This window comes from Mercenaria mercenaria, chromosome 4 (genome assembly GCF_021730395.1).
Source record: "Mercenaria mercenaria strain notata chromosome 4, MADL_Memer_1, whole genome shotgun sequence".
Classification (NCBI taxonomy): Eukaryota; Metazoa; Mollusca; class Bivalvia; order Venerida; family Veneridae; genus Mercenaria; species Mercenaria mercenaria.
Genome location: NC_069364.1, coordinates 78,613,477 through 78,634,395, shown reverse-complemented (window position 1 = coordinate 78,634,395; position 20,919 = coordinate 78,613,477). Strand labels below are relative to the sequence as shown.

At 34.7% G+C, this 20,919-nt stretch overlaps 1 protein-coding gene across 1 annotated transcript in view; it reads right to left on the bottom strand.

Moving 5' to 3' along the window:
• The window catches only part of LOC123552244 (neuron navigator 3-like), a 227,660-nt gene that overhangs the window by 42,982 nt on the left and 163,759 nt on the right, over window positions 1–20,919 (bottom strand). The window contains exons 13-14 of the mRNA XM_053542290.1: window positions 19,459–19,515; window positions 16,672–17,552 (exon numbers count right to left, since the gene is read on the bottom strand). Coding sequence (XP_053398265.1) covers window positions 16,672–17,552; window positions 19,459–19,515 — 938 coding nt within the window. The remainder of the gene's footprint in view (window positions 1–16,671; window positions 17,553–19,458; window positions 19,516–20,919) is intronic.

The following is a 20,919-nucleotide window of genomic DNA, read 5'->3' as shown; positions in this document are numbered from 1 at the left end:
ATGTGAAAAGAAAAAAAAATGTTTCTAATTTTTTGTCCTACATGTCCTGTTATCTGTTTCTAGCGAACTCGCGAAATGGCGCACAGCTGCTGTGTGCAGCTTTCACATACAAAACAAACTGCCTTTGATAAATCAAGTAAATCAGCAAGATAAGACTTCCATAATGCCGATATTAGCGTCTTCAAACATTAAAATGCAATTTCATGTCTACCAATATCATGCTGTTTAAAAAAACTGCTTTATGAAAGAAAGCAGTACCAAAATATTACACAACCTCTAACAAGAAATAGCAATTAGGTAGTAGATCAAAATGAAATAAAACATAAGCTGTAAAAACTTTAATATATTCTCTACGCACTAAATATCAACAACGCTTCATCAAAGACATATTACATTCAATTAGCGGTACAGCTAGTGCAATATTCTTAAACTTAGAAAGTCAGTCCCAACTGTTTTACATTAAAAAGTACAAAGTACACGAGACATTGACATTCCAGGTAAAACTTTTCAAACTGCAAACCATTTTGAAGAAATATGTCACTGTAAATGACCATGACCCAATTGGTCTCTAATGCAATCCAAACCTTATGTCTTTCTATATGCCTGCTAAATGTTAGACCTATCACTCCAATACTACAATCCAAATGCAAAAACTGAGCTTGACACCACTCTCCCTACCATCCATCAATCCTACCATCAACAGGAGCTTTGCAGACAATTTATAAAAATTCTACAAACTCGATCAGCAAGACAAGAGCTGTTGACCTGTTGGAGTACAGCAATGCTCAACTTCTCAACAGCCCTGTCAACTGATTGAATATAAATGTCGAAAAAGGGGCACCATTTTGTAAAACTGCATAGCAGAGTTATGCAACCTGTATAATGCATATCAGATCATCACAGTGAACAAGTGTGTTAAGTTTCAATTCATACTGAGATACCAGCTTACAACTAGAAGATTCTTTTGTAGAAAAGAGCATGTCTCCGCCAATGCATAATCGTATATGCAAGAAGTCAATAGGGGACAGGAGCAAAAGTCAAAGAGACACTGATGGTTGGCTGCAATAGGGATCACCTATTTGGCATGTCCAACCATCCCACTAAGTTTCAACATTCTGGGCCTAGTGGTTCTCAAGTTATGAATTGGAAATGGTTTTCCATGTTCAGGCCCCTGTGACCTTGACCTTTGATTGAGTGACCCCAAAATCAGTAGGGGTTATCTACACTGCATGTCCAACCATCCTGTTAAGTTTCAATATTCTGGGTAAGGTGGTTCTCAAGTTGATTGTAAAGTTTTCTATGTTTCGTCCCCTGTGACCTTGACTTTTGATCGAGTGACCCCAAAAACAATAGGGGTCACTTACTCTGTAAGTCCTATCACCCTATGAAATTTAAAGGTTCTAGGTCAAATGGTTCTCAAGTTATTGACTGGAAATGGATTTCCATGTTCTGTCTGCTGCGACCTTGACTTTTAATAGAGTGGCCCCAAAAACTATAGGAGTCATCAACTCTGTAAGTCCTATCATCCTATGAAGTTTCAACTTTCTAGGTCAAATGGTTCTCAAGTTACTGACCGGAAATGGTCTTCCATGTTCAGGCCCCTGTGAACTTGATCTTTAATAGAGTGACCCCAAAATCAATAAGGGTCATCTACTCTGCATGACCAATCATCCTATGAAGTTTCAACATTCTGGGTCAAGTGGTTCTCAAGTTATTGATCAGAAATGGTTTTCCATGTTCAGGCCCAGTGACCTTGACCTTTGATGGAGTGACCCCAAAAACAATAGGGATTGTCTACTCCATAAGCCCTGCCATCCTATGAAGTTTGAAGGATCTAGATCAAATGGTTCTCCAGTTATTGATTGGAAATAAAGTGTGACGGACGGACAGGGTAAAAACAACTGGGGGAGACATATTTACAACAAGAGGGCCATGAAGGCCCTGTATCGCTCACCTGACCTACAGACCTAAAGATCATTAAGATTAACATTCTGACCAAGTTTCATTAAGATATGGTCATAAATGTGGCCTCTAAAGTGTTAACTAGCCATTCCTTTGAAATGACCCCGTGACCTAGTTTTTGACCCGATATGACCCAGATTCGAACTTGACCTAAAGATCATCAAGTTTAACATTCTGACTAAGTTTCATGAATATACAGTCATAAATGTGGCCTCTAGAGTGTTAACAAGGTTTTCCTTTGATATGACCTAGTGACCTAGTTTTTGACCCCAACTGACCCAGATTTAAACTTGATCTAAAGATCATCAAGATTAATATTCTGACAAAGTTTCATTAAGATATGGTCATAACTGTGGCCTCTAAAGTGTTAACTAGCTTTTCCTTTGATTTGACCTGGTGACCTAGTTTTTGATCCGACATGACCCAGATTCAAACCTGCACTAAAGATCATCAAGTTTAACATTCTGACTAAGTTTCATGAAGATACAGTCATAAATATGGCCTCTACAGTGTTAACAAGCTTTTCCTTTGATCTGACCTAGTGACCTAGTTTTTGACCCCACCTGACCCAGATTTACAACTGACCTTAAGATCATCAAGATTTACATTCTGACCAAGTTTCATTATGATATGGTCATAAATGTGGTCTCTACAGTGTAAACTAGCTTTTCCTTTGATTTGACCTGGTGACCTAGTTTTTGATCCTACATGACCCAGATTCAAACTGGACCTTAAGATCATCAAGATTAACATTCTGGTCAAGTTTCATTAAGATTGGGCCAAAATTGTGACCTCTAGAGTGTTAACAAGCTTTTCCTTTGATTTGACCTGGTGACCTAGTTTTTGAACCCAGATGACCCAATATCGAACTCGTCCAAGATTTTATTGAGGGTAACATTCTGACCAAGTTTCATTAAGATTGGGCCAAAAATGTGACCTCTAGAGTGTTAACAAGCTTTTCCTTTGATTTGACCTGATGACCTAGTTTTTGATCCCAGATGACCCAATATCGAACTCGTCCAAGATTTTATTGAGGGTAACATTCTGACCAAGTTTCATTAAGATTGGGCCAAAAATGTGACCTCTAGAGTGTTAACAAGCTTTTCCTTTGATTTGACCTGATGACCTAGTTTTTGATCCCAGATGACCCAATATCGAACTCGTCCAAGATTTTATTGAGGGTAACATTCTGACCAAGTTTCATTAAGATTGGGCCAAAAATGTGACCTCTAGAGTGTTAACAGTCAAATTGTTGACGACGGACGGACGGACGGACCGACGGACGACGGACACAGGGCGATCACTAAAGCTCACCTTTGAGCACTTCGTGCTCAGGTGAGCTAAAAACTCAACCAAAGCAGGACGCTGACGCAAACATGAATGCTGAAGAACACGTGCAAGGTCAATAGCTCTATCTATTCTTTAAATAGTGTAGTGGGTGTTTCATGGAGGGAAGGTCTCCGTCTCATCTCTTGTGTTCTTCTTCCTAGATGCACAACAGCACAGCAACAACAACAACAATTCTGGTGCAATAAATCTTGTTCAAAACTACAAAAAGTCCAAAAAAAACCCCCAAGATTGTTTGAAATAATGTTGTTTCCAGAAAATATTTCTGACTTATAGCTACAAAAAATGATTTTGGAGAATAAGAAGTATGAGTTTATCAAATTAGTTTCCATCAATAATGTTTGAAAGCCCATGAAGCATTTGAAATTTCTGAAATTTCATCAAGATGTTGGACTGGCCAGAGGTACAAAAGCACTGACAGGTGGAAGATGCTTTCATTATCTCTAACACCTAGTGATTACCTGGAAAAAAATAACTACTTCTATGATTAGTTTGTACAAGAACTCATTTGTCAGCAGGGGATACTCTGGAGATAAGATCCAACTGTCATTTACTATGAACACACTGCATTTTTTCTGTCAAAAAAGAAACCCATTTCTCATAACACCAACACTGATATTGTAGACTGATCAATCAATTATGAGGAAGCTATCCACTCAAACAACAGGTTCAGTGTGTAAGTGTGAAGTTAACTAATAATATACTACTTTTCTATTGAAAAATTCTATTTCATTAATAGAATACTGTTTAATAAGTGTCAAGTCCACACACTAAAATTAAATAGCAGTGGATGGATTCTCATTTGAAAGACATACACCAATATTTACATTCACCCTATTCTTTCTATTGAAAACTGTGACATTCATTTCGTATGAACAGCAAAAGGAAATCTGCCGATCCTATTCTGTCGTTCATTTTGCTTGAACACCGAAAAAAAAATCATTTCATTTCTTAATTACAGTATTCATTTATATAACAAGAGGGTCATTGACCCTAAAGCGCTCACCTGTACAAAGCTTCAAGTGCATTTGTATAATGTAATGGTACAAGTAGAGAGTTAGGTTTCTTCTATGTTAGCCTATATTATATACATGTCACACAATTTTTAAAGTTTCCACTGTATACATATAGGGGAAAGTAACCACGCTCTCTGGCGGCCATGTATTTTGACAAATCAAAATAATCAGAGGGTCACAGAAGGACCATTTGTGTAAAATTATTTTAAAATCAAGGCAGCAGTTTCACAAAAGAAGATTTTTTGAATTTCCACCATATACATATATGGAAAAGTGACCACGCCTCCTGGCAGCCATGTTCTTTGACAAATCGGAATAATTTGAATAATCTTGGTAGAGGGTCACACAAGGACCATTTGTGTAAAATTATTTTAAAATCGGGCAAGCAGTTTTACACAAGAAGATTTTTAAAGTTTCCACTATATACATATATGGATTAGTGACCACGCCTCCTGGCAGCCATGTTCTTTGACGAAACGGAATAATTTGAATAATCTTGGTAGAGGGTCACACAAGGACCATTTCTATTAAATTATTTTAAAATCGGGCCAGCAGTATCACACAAGAAGATTTTTAAAGTTTCCACTAAATACATATAGGGAAAAGTGACCACTCCCCCTGGCAGCCATGTTTTTTGACGAATCAGTAAAATTTGAATAGTCTTGGTAGAGGGTGATATAAGGACCATTTGTGTGAAATTACTTCAAAATCGGACCATCGGTTTAGGAGGAGATGTCGTTTGAAGATTTTTCTATTTATAGGTCTGGTGGCCCCTTTGTGCAACCAAGCCGAACCATTTGAACAACTTTGGTAGAGAACCAACCAAGGAACATCCAGGCCAAGTTTCATCAAAATCCATTCAGTGGTTTTGGAGGAGATGTCATTTAAACACTATTGCTGATGACAGACAGACGACTTGACGAACGGACGCACGACGGACACAGCGTGATAACAATAGCTCACCATGAGCACTTTGTGCTCAGCTGAGCTAAAAATGCTATTAATATGCACTTTATGATGACAAAAACATAGAAGCAACTTGCAACGTGTCAATTTAATTTCAACAAAAACAAACATTGGAAAAGAAAAAAGTACTTTTCGGTAGCACAGGCATTAAAATTAATCTCCAGAAATTCTGGAAGCACATAAAATTTAGACAGGATCCTAAATAGATTTTACTGTAGCCATTTAAATGCAAGTAAAACATGTTCACAGCAAGATATCAAACCTCACCTTGTCTAATATCCTCCTAATTTCTTAATTTTAAGAACATTTTCAACAAGTATAAAATACAAAATTTTACTGAATAATTCAATTTTAGCCAGTTTCCAGTATCTGGAAGGATACAGTTGGGATATTCTGTGAAGATCTTTGAGATACCAGGTAGATAAGGCAAACTCTGGTATGCTGTGCCGGAGAAAGTTTACCCAACCATGTAGATAAAAGACAAGGAAATGTTACCTATACATTACCTATAAATAACAGTTCCTGCCCATGATATGAGATACCTGAAAGTGTATGGTTTCCATCAAAATATTTGAAACCCTTGAACATTTAGTGTTGAAATGACCTAATATTAAAGCTATCAGAGGTGTGTACAACTTTTAAGGTGAAAGTCAATGAACTTGTAAAACTTTTACCTCCATTTAATTTCATCCATTTATACAGTTTTCTATTATGGCAATCAGGAACATACCTTTCTGATACAAAACAAAGTTTGCAACTATCACATAAGTTTTTTTGAACAATAACCTACACAGTAATAACAAGAGCTGTTTGTTAAACACATATGCCCCCATAATGGACAGTCAGAGGCAAGTGTTTATGTAATTTTGTATGCTGTGACCTTGACCTTTGATCAAATAACCTAAAAAAACATCAGAGGTCATATACTGTCAACAAGAGCACTGCAAGGCAAAGCAATATGCCCGATGGCATGACCTTTGACCCCAAAGTGTGACTTTGGCCTTGAAGCAAGCCATCTGAAACATGCGTTCGTTCTGCATGTCGTCTTGATGTGGTGAACATTTGTGCCAAGTTTCTTTAAAATCCTTAAAGCAGTTCAAGAGTTACAGACCAGACACGTTACAAAGTCATACGACTTTTGACTCCTAAATCTGACCTTGACCTTGAAGCGAGCCAACCAAAACATGTGCTCTGCACTTGTCTCAATGTGGTGAACATTTGTGTCAAGTTTCTTCGAAATCCATCAAAGGATTCAAGAGTTACAGAGCAGACACGAAATTGCTAATGGATAATACACCCCCCTTCGGGCGTAAAAATAGAAAACATCTTAAGACAGTTGGCAGTCAAAACATTCTTTAACTCCAGACCTGAAACAATTTTCAGTCTAGAGGACAATGTGACCTTGACTTTTGACCTACTGACCCATAAACAACAGGGGCCACCTACTAACCACAGGCAAGCATCCTATGAAGTTTGAAGGCAGTGGAGGGGGTTCTTAAGTAAATGAATGGAAGCTATTTTCAGTCTCAAGGCAACTACTGTCATCTTGATGCCAAAAATAATAGGGGTAATTCATCTACTGACTACAGGCAACCCTCCTATGAGGACCATTAGTATTCTCTAATTACTGAATGGAAATTAGAAGTTCTGGTACAGAATCCAGGCTGTGTATCTGAACTGCTGTTGATCCGAATTGAAACAAGAAACGCGGCAATGCCACGAAACCAGGTTTTCAACACTTTTCATAAGAATAAAAAAGTATACTGAATCACAGTGCACCACTTTAAAGCACAACCCTAACCCTAACCCTATTTTTAGTAACAATGACCTTGACCTTGATCCCAGAAACCCCAAAATCAATCCCAAGCTACAACTTTATATAAATTTTCTATACACCAAGTTTCATCATGATAGCTCATTCCTAAGTTAAGTTATTGACCGGAAACCCTTTTTCTATTTTAAGTAACAGTGACCTTGACCTTGACCCCAGAAACCCCAAAATCAATCCGAGCCTTTGTCTTGATATAAGCTACATACATACCAAGTTTTATTAAAATATCTTTACCGAAAAAAAAGTTATTGACCGGAAACCCTTTTTCTATTTTAAGTAACAGTGACCTTGACCTTGACCCCAGAAACCCCAAAATCAATCCCAGCCTTTGTCTTGATATAAGCTACATAATACCAAGTTTTATTCAAATATCTTTACCGAAACAAAAGTTACTGACCGGAAACACCAGTTTGACGCCCCCGCCCGCCCATCCGCCCGCCCGACCAACTACATACCCCAATCTAATAACTCAGGTTTTCGTTGAAAACCTCGTTAAAAATGTTGTGAAACTCAAAACTAACAAATTATATGAAAGACTTTTTTTGTAAATAAGATATCCAAAGTTAAAACAGCCAGTTATGATAAAAAAAATTTTGATTCTGGTATACTGCACTTCAAATTCTGTTCTCTCTCAAACAAGGCAGTCTGAAAGACAGCTAAATCCCCCGCCACTGCTATGGATAGTGAAAGGGTAAAACCTTTGATTTTAGCTGTGACCTTGACCTTGAACTGACATGGCTGACTCATGAATTCTGCACAATGTCTTGATGAGGTGATCATTTGACCAAAGTTTCATGAAAATCATTCAAGGGGTTTAGGAGATACAGAGCTGAAACCTTTGACCTTCAGTTGTGACCTTGACCTTGAGTTGACAAGGCTGACTCATGAGTTCTTGATGAGGTGATCATTTGACCCAAGTTTGATGTAAATCCTTCAAGGGGTTAAGGAGATACAGAGTGGACACCAAATGGAAGGCTCAAACCATCGACCCTTAGTTGTGACTTTGACCTTGAGCTGGCATGGTTGACTCATAATTTCTGCACATCGTTCTGATGCGGTAATCATTTGACCCAAGTTTTATAAAATTCCTTCAAGGGGTTTAGGAGATATAGAGCGGACACGAAATGGAAGGCTCAAACCTTTGACCTTCAGTTGTGACCTTGACCTTGAGCCGACATGGCTGACTCATAAGTTCTGCACATCCCCTTGATGAGGTGATCATTTGACGCAAGTTTGATGAAAATCCTTCAAGGGGTTTAGGAGATATAGTGCGGACACAAAATGGAAGGTTCAAACCTTTGACCCTAAGTTGTGACCTTGACCTTGAGCCGGCATGACTGACTCATGAGTTCTGCATATCGTCTTGATGAGGTGATCATTTGAGCCAAGTTTTATAAAATTCCTTCAAGGGGTTTAAGAGATATAGAGCGGACACAAAATGGAAGGCTCAAACCTTTGACCTTGAGTTGTGACCTTGACCTTGAGCCGGCATGGCTGACTCATGGGTTCTGCACATTGTCTTGATGAGGTGATCATTTGACCCAAGTTTTATAAAATGCCTTCAAGGGGTTTAGGAGATACAGAGTGGACACAAAATGGCAGGCTCAAACCTTTGACCTTGAGTTGTGACCTTGACCTTGAACCGACAAGGCTGACTCATGGATTCTGCACATCGTCTTGATGAGGTGATCATTTGACCCAAGTTTCATGAAAATCCTTCAAGGGTTTAGGAGATATGGACCGGACACGATTTTGTTACGAACGGAAGGACGGACGGACGCAGACCATTCCTATAATCCCTCCGCCACGGTGGGGGATTAACGAAAAGGAACTATACAAGGCAAAATGTGAAAAATCTGAGTAGAAAAAACAAATATCTAAAATGAAATGGCTAACATTCTAACAAATTCTTTTTTCAAAATAAAAGCTTAGAACCATATGTCAAAATTTTCAGTATAAAAAAAAAAGCCTTTCACTTTAGACAAGTTATGTGCTATTTCTGACAAATTGTGAGTATTGAATTTCATATACAATCTGTTATATAATCTATGTGAATTTGGTAGGAAACATCTGTTGTAATACCGGCATACTTTCACAAATACTTCCACAAACTGAAGGAGACCAGATCTTATTATGAAAGAAAACAAACTACATTTTTTCTTATTATGATAGAAAACAAGTTACATTTTTCACTCAGCTGTTTTTTTTTTGCAAGTAAATATCATGTAATTCATGCACATGCATTATTATTATTAATTGACGATTCTGTCCACATACAATTTACCATAAAAGTAATGATGCTGGTCAATTTCATATGTCTGTCTATAGCCTATACTTAAAACTTGATCACTACGAAAACTTACATATATCTACCAACTGAGGTTGTTCATAATCTTGATTGCCCAATGTTATTTCATTTTATTTTTGACAGAATAACAAAATTAGTTTATCCTGTTTAAAGTTATCTTGTATTTATCTCCTGTTTCAAGTTTTTAACCAAAAGTAAAAAGTCTTTTCTTCAGGGAAGACAACTCATTCAGTTCTCTTTCAGGGGAGGCAACTTTAAATCAATCTTTTTTTTAATGGGCAGGTAACTCTTGTTTCCAGAAGTTTCAGTTTTGGAGGCTATTTTCAGAACAACCTAAGACTATACAGTTAATGTTAACACACCTGAAATTTAGACATATTTAATGTTATTCTTTTTTTTACAAAATGTGAAGAAAAAGAAATAAACTAAATCACAACAGATTTCGGCAGAATTAATCGGACCAAAAAATCTCTGTTCTTTGATGCATGCTTTTTTTTGGGCGCAATTATAGTTAGAAAACATTACCACATAGTGAATCATTCCATAACACATAAAACTTTGATAAAATCTTTATGACAATAAATCAGATAGTATTTTGCTATTACAAAAACATTCCGAGCAGAAGACCGCATCTGCCAAGTTCGTTCCCGGTGGAAGATCTGCGTTAGATTAAGAAAACAAATCTATTTGCGCAGTTTAAAGAATCATGCATTCTGCATGGATATAAGAACAGGTCAAAATTAAATAAATTCATGAACATATCCATCAAACAATAAATTATTCCTTTATGATCGATTCATATGATCCAATGATACATTCTCATAAAATCGCAGGCACACTTTGTAACATATTATAACAAGAGCACTGAAATGCATGCTCATAATGCCCGAAGGTATGACCTTTGACATTAAAGTGTGACCTTGACCTTAAAGTGAGCCATCCGAAACATGCTGCACATCATCGTGATGTGGTGAACATTTGTGCCAAGTTTCTTTAAAATCCTTCATGCAGTTCAAGGGTTACAGAGCTGACACAAAACAAAGTCATATGACCTTTGACCTCTGAGTGTGACCTTGACCTTGAAGAGAGTCATCCAAAACATGCACTCTGCACATTATCTCGATGTGGTGAACATTTGTGTCAAGTTTCTTTGAAATCCTTCAAGGGGTTCAAGAGTTACAGAGCGAACACGAAATTGCTAAATGACACCAGAAAGTCAGACGGACGGATGGACAGACACCGGCATTGTAACATAATACGTCCCTTTTGGCGTATAATAATTAAACTAAAAATATTTGCTTCCTGTTAATAATTACGTTATCAATTACATAAAGAAAATTTTGTTTACAAATAATTTAGTGATAAATATTTCAAGAACTTTATGGATAACAAGAAGAGAAAATGGCATTATTCGTTTAATTATTTATATGTCTCTTCACCTCAGTCCTGAAGTGCACTAAACCCCCAAGGAATTAAGACAATTTTCTTACAAACCATTTCTCAAAGTGATCTAATGACTTTCAGTATATTATTTTGGGACTCCTTCTGCATCAGAACTGTCAAGATTATTATTAGATCTATTTTGTTTGTGCAGAACTATTTTCAGACTCAGCATTATATAAAATAATAAGCGGTTACTTATGTGGCTTGGGTTTGTTTTCTGGCTATAGATGCAAGGTTAGCACAATAATAACTTTGAGGTTTCAAAGTAGGCACGCTATTATGGTCAGAAAGCATACTGCAATATATTTACTTACATTTTTATATGTTTGTAGCTTATATCTTTTAAAATGACAATGTCAAAATGTACTGACCAGAGTAGTATTGAAATGATGCCCCAATATCACTTCAGCAAACAACTTGGTAATTTTAACATATTATCATCTTAAAATGGACTATTTTCTAAAGTTTTAGACAAGCAGAACTGTGTAACACTCCGATCTTTTCTTACATACTCCCACAAATGCACCTAGAAACTAAAGTCATTTCTAACAGCAACAATAGAAACAGTTTAATCACCACCAAAGTTTTGGCATCATTAGTGTATGTTGATATCTCTAATTGTTTGTTTGAGACTTGTAGACCTACAGGGACTTTGAAATGTATTGACAGACAAAATTCTTTGGCTTACAACACAATAATCTATAATAATCCCTCTTTCTTTACTGGCATTAACTTTTTGCACCACCTACTCAACCTTGTATATAGGTTTGACCTGTTATAGGACCAGACTGGTTGCTAGGTTTTGATGACAATGAATCAGCTTCTTTTTGTAATTCAATGGGTGACAACTGCCTGAATAGTTTCTAATGATTTCTCAGCTGTGACATTTTGTTTAAAGAAATTGTGTCTGCAGACATTTCATCCTCCACCTCTTATTCATGTGAAGAAGTTGGCAGATACTTGAAAAGAACCAGGTAGTACTAGTACAGAATCCAGGAACACTGGTAAGGTTAACTGCCCATACTTAAGTGAAACACTGCTGACAAATGGCACTAAAACAAAACAAACAGGTTGTAATGATCATCTAGTAAACAGTAACTGCAACCATTGAAGTGTTTAAGGGTATAAGGATAAAACATATCTATTCAAGTGTACATCTTCCATATAAATCCAAAAACTTCTTTGAAAATCCTTCTTTTTCAATCTGTTGTAAAAGAGGCACTCATAAAACAAGCATGAAGAAGGTATGGAACAATGTTTTGAGGGAAGTATCATACAGTATAATAATGTTGACAGACAACATTCTTCTGTTAATGAGGTTACAATATATAGCACTATTCCTTGCATGCACGCAACCTGCCAATATCTCTTCCTGTTTTCTCACAGAACATTCTAACCTTAATTTCCCATATGCAAATGATTATGCAAACAATGCAAATTTCAGATTTTTCAAAGAAACAAAATTCCAACTCACTATCCTTATACAGCCATGGTTCAAGATTATATTTAATTAAGAAATAAAAAAAGTGTTTGCTGACGAAGTTAAATGTCTATGATTTTTCTCTATATGTCGGACAACTAAATTTTATTTTCCAAATTATACACGGTTACGATACTACTTAAACCGATACTACTTAAACTTTGTATTATTCTGGATAGCTGGAAAAACCACATTGGTGCCAAGTTTCAGTAAGAATTTTTGATTTATGATGACAAATAACCACATATATTAAAACCATTACAACTTTTAAATCTCAGAAAATAAGACAAAGAAGATTATAGCAATTCTTTTCAACCACAGATCTATAAAGAAAACAACTGACATGTTTTAGTTGATAACTCCTGGTATTTCAATTACTCAAAACAAAGCAGACTTCTGTAAATGACAAACAATTACATTAATGGTTAATTACTGACATAGGGGTTTAAACAATTTTAGTTGAAATCTAAATGATCTGTGACAGTCATAGACCTATCTTAATGCAATGCTAACTGGTTATAATTAAATAAAGCAATAAATGTTTAAAGTTGTTAGGACTTTATTACAAAAGTATTTCTTACTCCTTTTTAACTATTATGATATCACATTAAGATTGCCCCCTTGGAGCAAAAAGGTACCAAGTGCTGATAATTAAAGAAGGCTATGGTACCTTTTTGCTCCAATGGGGCAATATTAAGTACATTATGCAGCATTGCAAAACAAATTTGAGTATAACTGCAAAAAACAGCCACAATATCAGAGTATCTGTAACAGTAATATGACTTCAGTGTTTGAAATTATGTTACTTTTTCTGTAAAGCTGCTCTGAGAAAGATTTAAGGCATTTACAAACAATTAAAGTACACAAAAGGCATTTAGAAACAATAAAAGTACATAAAATTGTCACTTATAATGTATTAATACTTTTTAAAGCTTGCGAAATCCTGTGCCAATACTCCTTCTGGACAACGACTTAACTAGCAAAATTTTACATCATGAGACAAAAGTCACCATTAACTGCTGAATATTGAAAACATTTCAGACATCTGAATATTTATTTTGAATATGCAAACTGATTTATGTAATACTTTATCCTTGATTCTATAAAGTAGTCTATCTGTATGTGCATTAGTGTCCCATAGGTAATGGCTAATCTTGTCTCCCCACTGTATCAAGAAGCAATAAAAAGCTGTGTTTTATATCACAATGTCAATTTGTTCTCTATAAATTCAAGACAATGCCATGAGTTGTTCTTCCTTTTATATCTGTACCACAATTTGCAATCTCAGCAAAAAAATAAGAATTGGACATTTTGAACAAAACCCGATTCTACCCGAGGTGAACATAATAAACTATATAAGTTTTACATTTTATGATCTAAAGGCAACCATCACATTTGCAGTTACACTTCTAAAAATTGCTATTTCTAAAAAAAAATGCTAAATCTTGAATGAAAACGTGTCCATATCAACTTGCTTTTCTACATTTAAATAAAACACCATGACATTTATCAAAATAAGAACAGGTAAAAATTTGCCAAAACTCACACAACTAAAATGTATAAACAAGCTCATTACCTGACAGAATTGGCTCTTATCATCTACAGCTGATGAAATTTTGACAAATGCCATGTTTTTTGATAGAAACATAAAATGTTTCATATCAGGTAGGAGTGGGGTAGGCTGTTTGGCATGGTTTTTCCAAGACTACCTTGACATGGAAAAACAGAGAAAAGTAATGAAATTCCAGAATGATATACCATTGAATTGCCAAGGAGATGAGATTGTTCCTACTGATTATGTAAAGAAAAGCTTCTGAGAGATGTCAAAAGACAAACTAAACAAATATTGAGTCATTCTTTAAGAAAATAATTCATATTCATCATTCAGTCCAACTATCTTTCAGAGATAAAAAATGAACATCAGTTTCTAAAGCAGTAAAAACTTGATAGCCTGTTAGCTACAACTAAAACATTTCACAATATCAACCTCACAATAAATGAGAAACTGATGTGTTGCCTTTAGCAGAAATAAAGTTGAAAATACACATAAATACAAGAAACTTTAAAATTTGCACACATTAGTTAGAGCAAAATTCAAACTTGTTCCGATATGATTAATCTATTACTGAGTATTTTTAAAGATTTCTTTAAATATCATTTTAGGGTTTGGTAATCATTAAACAGCCTATGTTGCTAAGAATTCTTAACTTAATGACAATTCTACTTCCAGACATTGCCTCATCAGTATTTTACTGTTTTTTTGAAGTTGCTTTGGTCCATATTATCAGATTATCAGCAAATAAAGATAACTTGGGAAATATTACAAAGGCATTTAAAAATTAAATGTAGCAAACTTAAAAAGTTCATGTAAAGACGGAGAGAAAGATAAATGAAATTCCAAAACAGAAGGTACGTAAAAACAATACAGTATCTGCATGTGATCATACTGGAACAAGGAACTACTCCAAAGATGGAAGAAACAATTACAATCAATCTGAGTGATTATACTGGATCAAAACGTTACACCAAGAATGAAGTTATGAAAAAAATTATAGCAGACAGTAAGATACAATTTAATTTTGAGCCTGTTTTGTAACAACATATAAACTTCTCCTTAGATGGAAGAAAGATACAATAATGCTGACAGCGATTATATACTGGATCAAAAGGCTACATCAAGAATGAAGCTCATGGAAGATAGCAAGATACAAATTAATTTTAAGCCTGTTTTCTGCATTATTTGTTCATGTCTTTTTAAAATAATTTTCTTTGGTATACAAAATGACCTAAATAATGATTAAGGAAAGACACATTCTTAAAGACGTGTAGGAAAAGGGAATATATATGATTTCTGTTCAAGAATACAAGAAATCTAGTTGGTTTTTCAAGTTAGAATGTACTGTCATTTCGTTTCGTCTCTAAACAGAAGTAAATAACAAAAGGAATTGAAGATTCTCAAGGAAAATGGAGTAGATCAAGAAAATACCAGAAACTGCCAATTACAATACAAGTTAGAAGTCAGAAAAAAAGCATTAGATTTCTATAAGTGAACAAACACTTGAAATGCTCTAGCTTTCCAAGTATTCATTGCTGACAAAGTAATGGCTATTCTCATGGCATAAAAAATGACCCATTTCCAAGTAAGTCAACAATAATTATAACAAAACCCTCTTGATAAAACACTGAGCACACAAAACCAGCTACAAGCAATAGAACATTAATGATGGCAAAAGTTCAGGCCAATATCAAATCAAACATTTTGTGCAAAATTACCCTATCTTCTACCAAATAAATCAACAGAAATCCAATTTTTGCAGAGTTACAAAAACACAAATTTTTCTCTTCAGAAAATCATTAATAATCGAAGTGAGTCAACATTGTCAAATTGTTCATAATGGATGGTAATTTATCATCAAAAGCAAACCAGCTCTTAACTTCCATAAAGAGGAAACAAATCAAAGACATATGGAGTGAGACCTGATACTATTTACAGTTCTGGTCAATCAAAACTAGAAAAGGCATTGATCAGAGCTTTATAGTGGTTCATTTTTATTTACATTTTGTTAAGGAGTCTTGAACTGGAGTTGCTTTTCATAACATAAATAAACCTTCAAAAGAAACTCTGGTCAATTCAGCAAGTTTCTCAAAAAAGAATAACCAAAATATATTCTTATTTACTTACATTAAAATACTTCTACTAAACTGTCTGACATTTACGTCTATTAAGCTTCACCCTTCATTTACTACATTTTGTACAACATATATATATATAGAAGAAAATCAGCCAGTCAATTTCAAGAGACACGTAAGATTTATTTACAAGGAAACACATATATTCCCAGAAAAAGCCATTGTCTATGTTCGCAGACACTCTTGGGAAATACAACACCATAGGTGTTATAAATATTGACATTACCACCTCCAGCTCATTTCTTCCCCATTATTACATTTGTCTGATATATATGACACTTCTTACAAAACTGAACCTAGGAAATATCCCTTCCTAATCAAGTCCCCCTCCCATATCAAACCTGCCTTGCTATCTCTATAGGGAGACCACATTAGTTGTCAGAGTCAAGACAGGCAAAGGTCACCAAAGACTGTAAGTCAAAAGTCCTTTGACTCTCTACCTCTGTTGAACATGGAACAGCTAGTTGCAATTTATTTGCTAGCAAGAAACCTATAGGAACACTGGAACGATAACTTACAACAGTTAAGCTGAAAATACTGTTAAACAAAACAATGCAAGTAAACTGAAAGAGAAAGTTGTTTGAACTGATATTAGTAAAATATGTACAACTGTGCTTTATCATCTCACCATCCAATCATTAGAGACATCCCAGAGAAGGTCTGGCTCTTCCACAGACTTTTGATGTCTTTCCACTGATTTAAGCTCTTTTAACTTTTCCGTATCCTGCTTTTCAACTTCTGGATTACCTGTAGCAAGTTTGTTTGATACATCTAACTTCTCAGAATAACTTTTATCATCTTTTACAGCTTCGATTATATTATTTCCAGCATCCACCTTTTGAACAGTTGCTAATCCACCTGCAAAACCCTTATTAACATCAGTTAAACTGTGATTGTTAATATGTTTTGTTTTAAGTTTACTTTTAGCAATGCCACCAAAAGTCATTCCAAGGTCTTCTAATGACCTAGAACCTTTTCCAAATTTAGTCTGGTTTGCCTTCAACAGAGAGTCATTTTCAGGAATGATTTTTTTGATTTGTATAGCTTCCCTGCTTTTACTTCTCTTATGTGTTTCAAATTCTGCTGCCTTTTCGCCTTTTGCATCTACTTTTCCTGCTTTGTTAACATCATTCCAAGAACCCTTCATTGCCATTTCAAATTTACAGGCACTGAGATCTAAGTCTTTTTTAATATCATCATTAATGCTTGAAACTGCTTCAATATTACAAATTCCAGTCTTTAAATTGGAATATTTCAACTTATCTTGATCAAAATTCTGCTCCTCTTCTAATGTGTTCTGTACTTTAGAACTTGCACATACTTTAGGTACTTCAGTAGTATTAACTTCTCTGTTAACATTTTCAGCTTCAACTTTGACTGTGTAAATTTCATTTGATTCTTTCTTTTGCAATTTCTTCCTTTTTAATGATTTATCCAAACGAAATTTTAGCATTTCAGCTTCTGTTAAAATCTCAATCAAATCCAACAGTATTCTTTCTATGTTACCACCTAGACAACAGATATTATGTATACCCTTTTCTGCCAAAGTATAAATATGTTCCGACAACTTTTTATACTAAGTCTTCAATAAACCCTTATCTTGAGACAAGAAGTCAATATTTTTTATTATTCTAGGAAAATCCAGCTGATTTTTGGCAACAAACTTAAAGTAATGACAGGAAATAGTCTAGGAAGGAATATATCTTCATTCAAGTATTGCCATTACCAAATTACCTCATGGTGATATTAGCATTTTTTGGTGGTATTAGCATTTTCTGCCTAGAAAACTGACCAACAGGCTTAAGTAGCTTCTTTACTTCAAAAACTGCCACTTGTATATTCATAGATGTGATAATGCATAGATATGATCATATCCTAGGGGTTTCTTCTTAGTACAAGAATCCTAATCGCCCCTTCAAATCTTTTTAGGCAGAAAATGGTTTTCTAATGATTACTAGTCAATCAGTCAAAGTGGTTTATTTACATATAACATGTTTTAATTTGAGGCTGTATACAGACACAAGGAATATATTGTATCCATAATTGAAGTGGGGTGGGGGGGGGGGGGGGGGGGGGGGGGAGAGGACATATTTATATGTTCTTTCTGCAATAAAAGTTCCATAAACTGAGACTGAAAATAAAATTTTCTTTTTCATTCAGGCTGTTGTTTAGCTTTGTACTTCTTCAACTTGAAAAATAATAATGCATTAACATGGTAATCGTTCATTAATTAAATCAAGGTTTTCTGGGATTTACAAAACAGCTGACAAAGTAATACTGTAACACATCATGTAATTTAGCTAGGACATAATCAGTCAGATTGTGTACTTTAAATCTGTAGCACCTTTCATTAACAGTCAAATGTACCCTAAAACCATTTACTGTCTTCAATGAAACATATGTGCATTTTTTTCTTTTGTTTATCCTCCATTAAATTTACAGCCATATGTTTATCAACGTGCTTTTCAAAATAAAACTTAATGCAACTTCAATGTTTTATTCTAATTGAGCGACAGAACTGGCAATAAAATCTAGGGAATTATTTACTGTGGAAACAAAAACAAACAATTCATGTAACTAGGATAAAGTAATTGCTAAAACAAATATGTTACCCTGAATACATTAATCAATCATGATTGATTAGGAAAGATCAGGAAAGATAACTCTGGTTAAATTCTGATAATTATAGTCAGGAAAGGCAACTTTTTAAAGATCTTTTTTTTTTATTTTGTTGAATTCCATTAAAATATTTCTGAAAAAAGTTTTTGTACACTTAAATGTTCACTACAAGTGAAAGTATCAATGACACTGACAACTGAAGCCAGAGAGGTTGCAAATGCAAACAAAAAAGAGGAAATTCTCCCAGAAGGTGACAGTTTCACTGTTTTCTGACACCTAGAAAACCAGAAAAGCCACTTTCTGAACATTCCAGAGAAAAAATAACCTCTGATTTACTAGAATCTTGGAGATAAATCACAAGTATATGTTGTAGTAATTCAAATTAATGTTGTAGATTTACAGGGTCAACTCAGAAACTGGTTGCCAGCACCTGCCTCTATAAATAAGCCGATTATCTTAATTGGACAATCTTTAATACTGTACACATGTATTTCTTGGTCTCTTCATCATAGAATACCTACAATATATAGGAATTTCTCTCATTAAGTTTTAAATATTTTCTTCAACTAATTTATAGGGAGTTTAATTTCTATAAATTTCTAAATAAATTTTATCGTTATATAATTTTCTAATATTACAATTTCTTCAAATAGATGGGATTTTTTCTTTACAGTTTTAATAATTTTTCTTCAATTAATTTATAATTTTCATGTAAGTGATTTCTTTTTATTTTCAGTAACATTTTCAATTAATAGTTTGGTATTTCTTGTTAAGTTTTAAATTTTATTTCAATTACCCTTTTCCTCACTGGAAGAAAGAATAACTTCTATCACTAATATACAATCTGATAAACCTGAACAAAAGAGAATCAATGTCTTCAAACATTTATAGTAAATTCTTGAAATCTGCAGGTAATAAAAGAAGGATTTCTGCTTTAGCCATTTCAAAGAGTTTTGTCAATAATTCAACTGCTGTGTGCAATACCTTAAGCCTCAGAAAATGCACTTTTCTCTTTACAGCATTCAAATTACAATTTGGATCTAAGGCAGAAAAGCTGGATATAACTTTGCAAGCACACTATACATGTGGTTGATTTCCGAATTCATTTCAACTTTAGTATTTCTGGAATGAAAAGAAGCTCCAACAAATTAAAGAACAGAAAGGGTAAAAAATTGTATATTTTTATAGAATAAGTACATTTAATACTGATCATGCTTTCTTGACAGCATTTTTTAAAATCTTTTTTCAAACAGAACAATAAACACTCTGATGGAAACTTGTACATCTGAACAAAAAAAGAAACTGCACAACCTTGTAGCACACTTGACAAGAATCTTCAATGTTCAGCTTATCTTTCATACAATTTTCATATCAGAAAATTCCAAAGTCAAAACTATCATAAAGCCAGGGTGAGGCTTGCTGATTTTTGCTTTTATTAAAGATGTTTAAGATTAAACCCAACTGCTGTATTATTGGTTTCTAGGCTATAACAGATATATATTTTCTGCGCTATCCACGGGCAGAATAGTAGATTCATCTATAGATGCTTGCCAAAAGATTTAAGACCCTAGGATTTGTCCTGGGGCGATGTAAAGTGAAGTGGATTTGCCAGCATGGAGTGCTTGGCGCAAGCCAGAATAATTTGTTTGTATCAGCTAGTAATCAGATAAATCTAACATTCAGCTTAATACTTCTTTTTGAACATTTTGCAAAATGGAAAATTATTACTAGGATTCTAGCTGGGATATTTTGGGTGTATCTTAAATAAAGTTGTGTAAATCATAACAAATAACTTTGTATGAAATTTGGGTCAGATTAAATTATTCCCTTTTGCAATTTATTGAGCTACCTTGTTCAACTGTTTTCATTTCTACTTGAAAAGCTCAAGCATTAACCTCGTCACACTTTCTACTTTTTATGCATGACCTTGACCTGACACTATTGAAAACCAAAGTTCATGAGATCATGTTTCACCTTATGAGTTGAATATTTATGCTAATTTCCTTCAAAACTGTCACCACAGTGCTAGGTATGGCACTATGTGGTGTGTGTGAGTGGGGGGTGGGGGGAGGGGGTGTGAAAGAGGAAAAGGAGGGTATGCTGTGTTGGCATGACATGTAGCTACATGTCTAGAGATATTAGAATGCAATGACAGACCCACTACGATGCAAACTACTAAACTGATTTGCACTGCATCATACCATTGTACATTGTGTTGTACCATTATGTCATACCCTCCATTCTTTTACCATCAAGT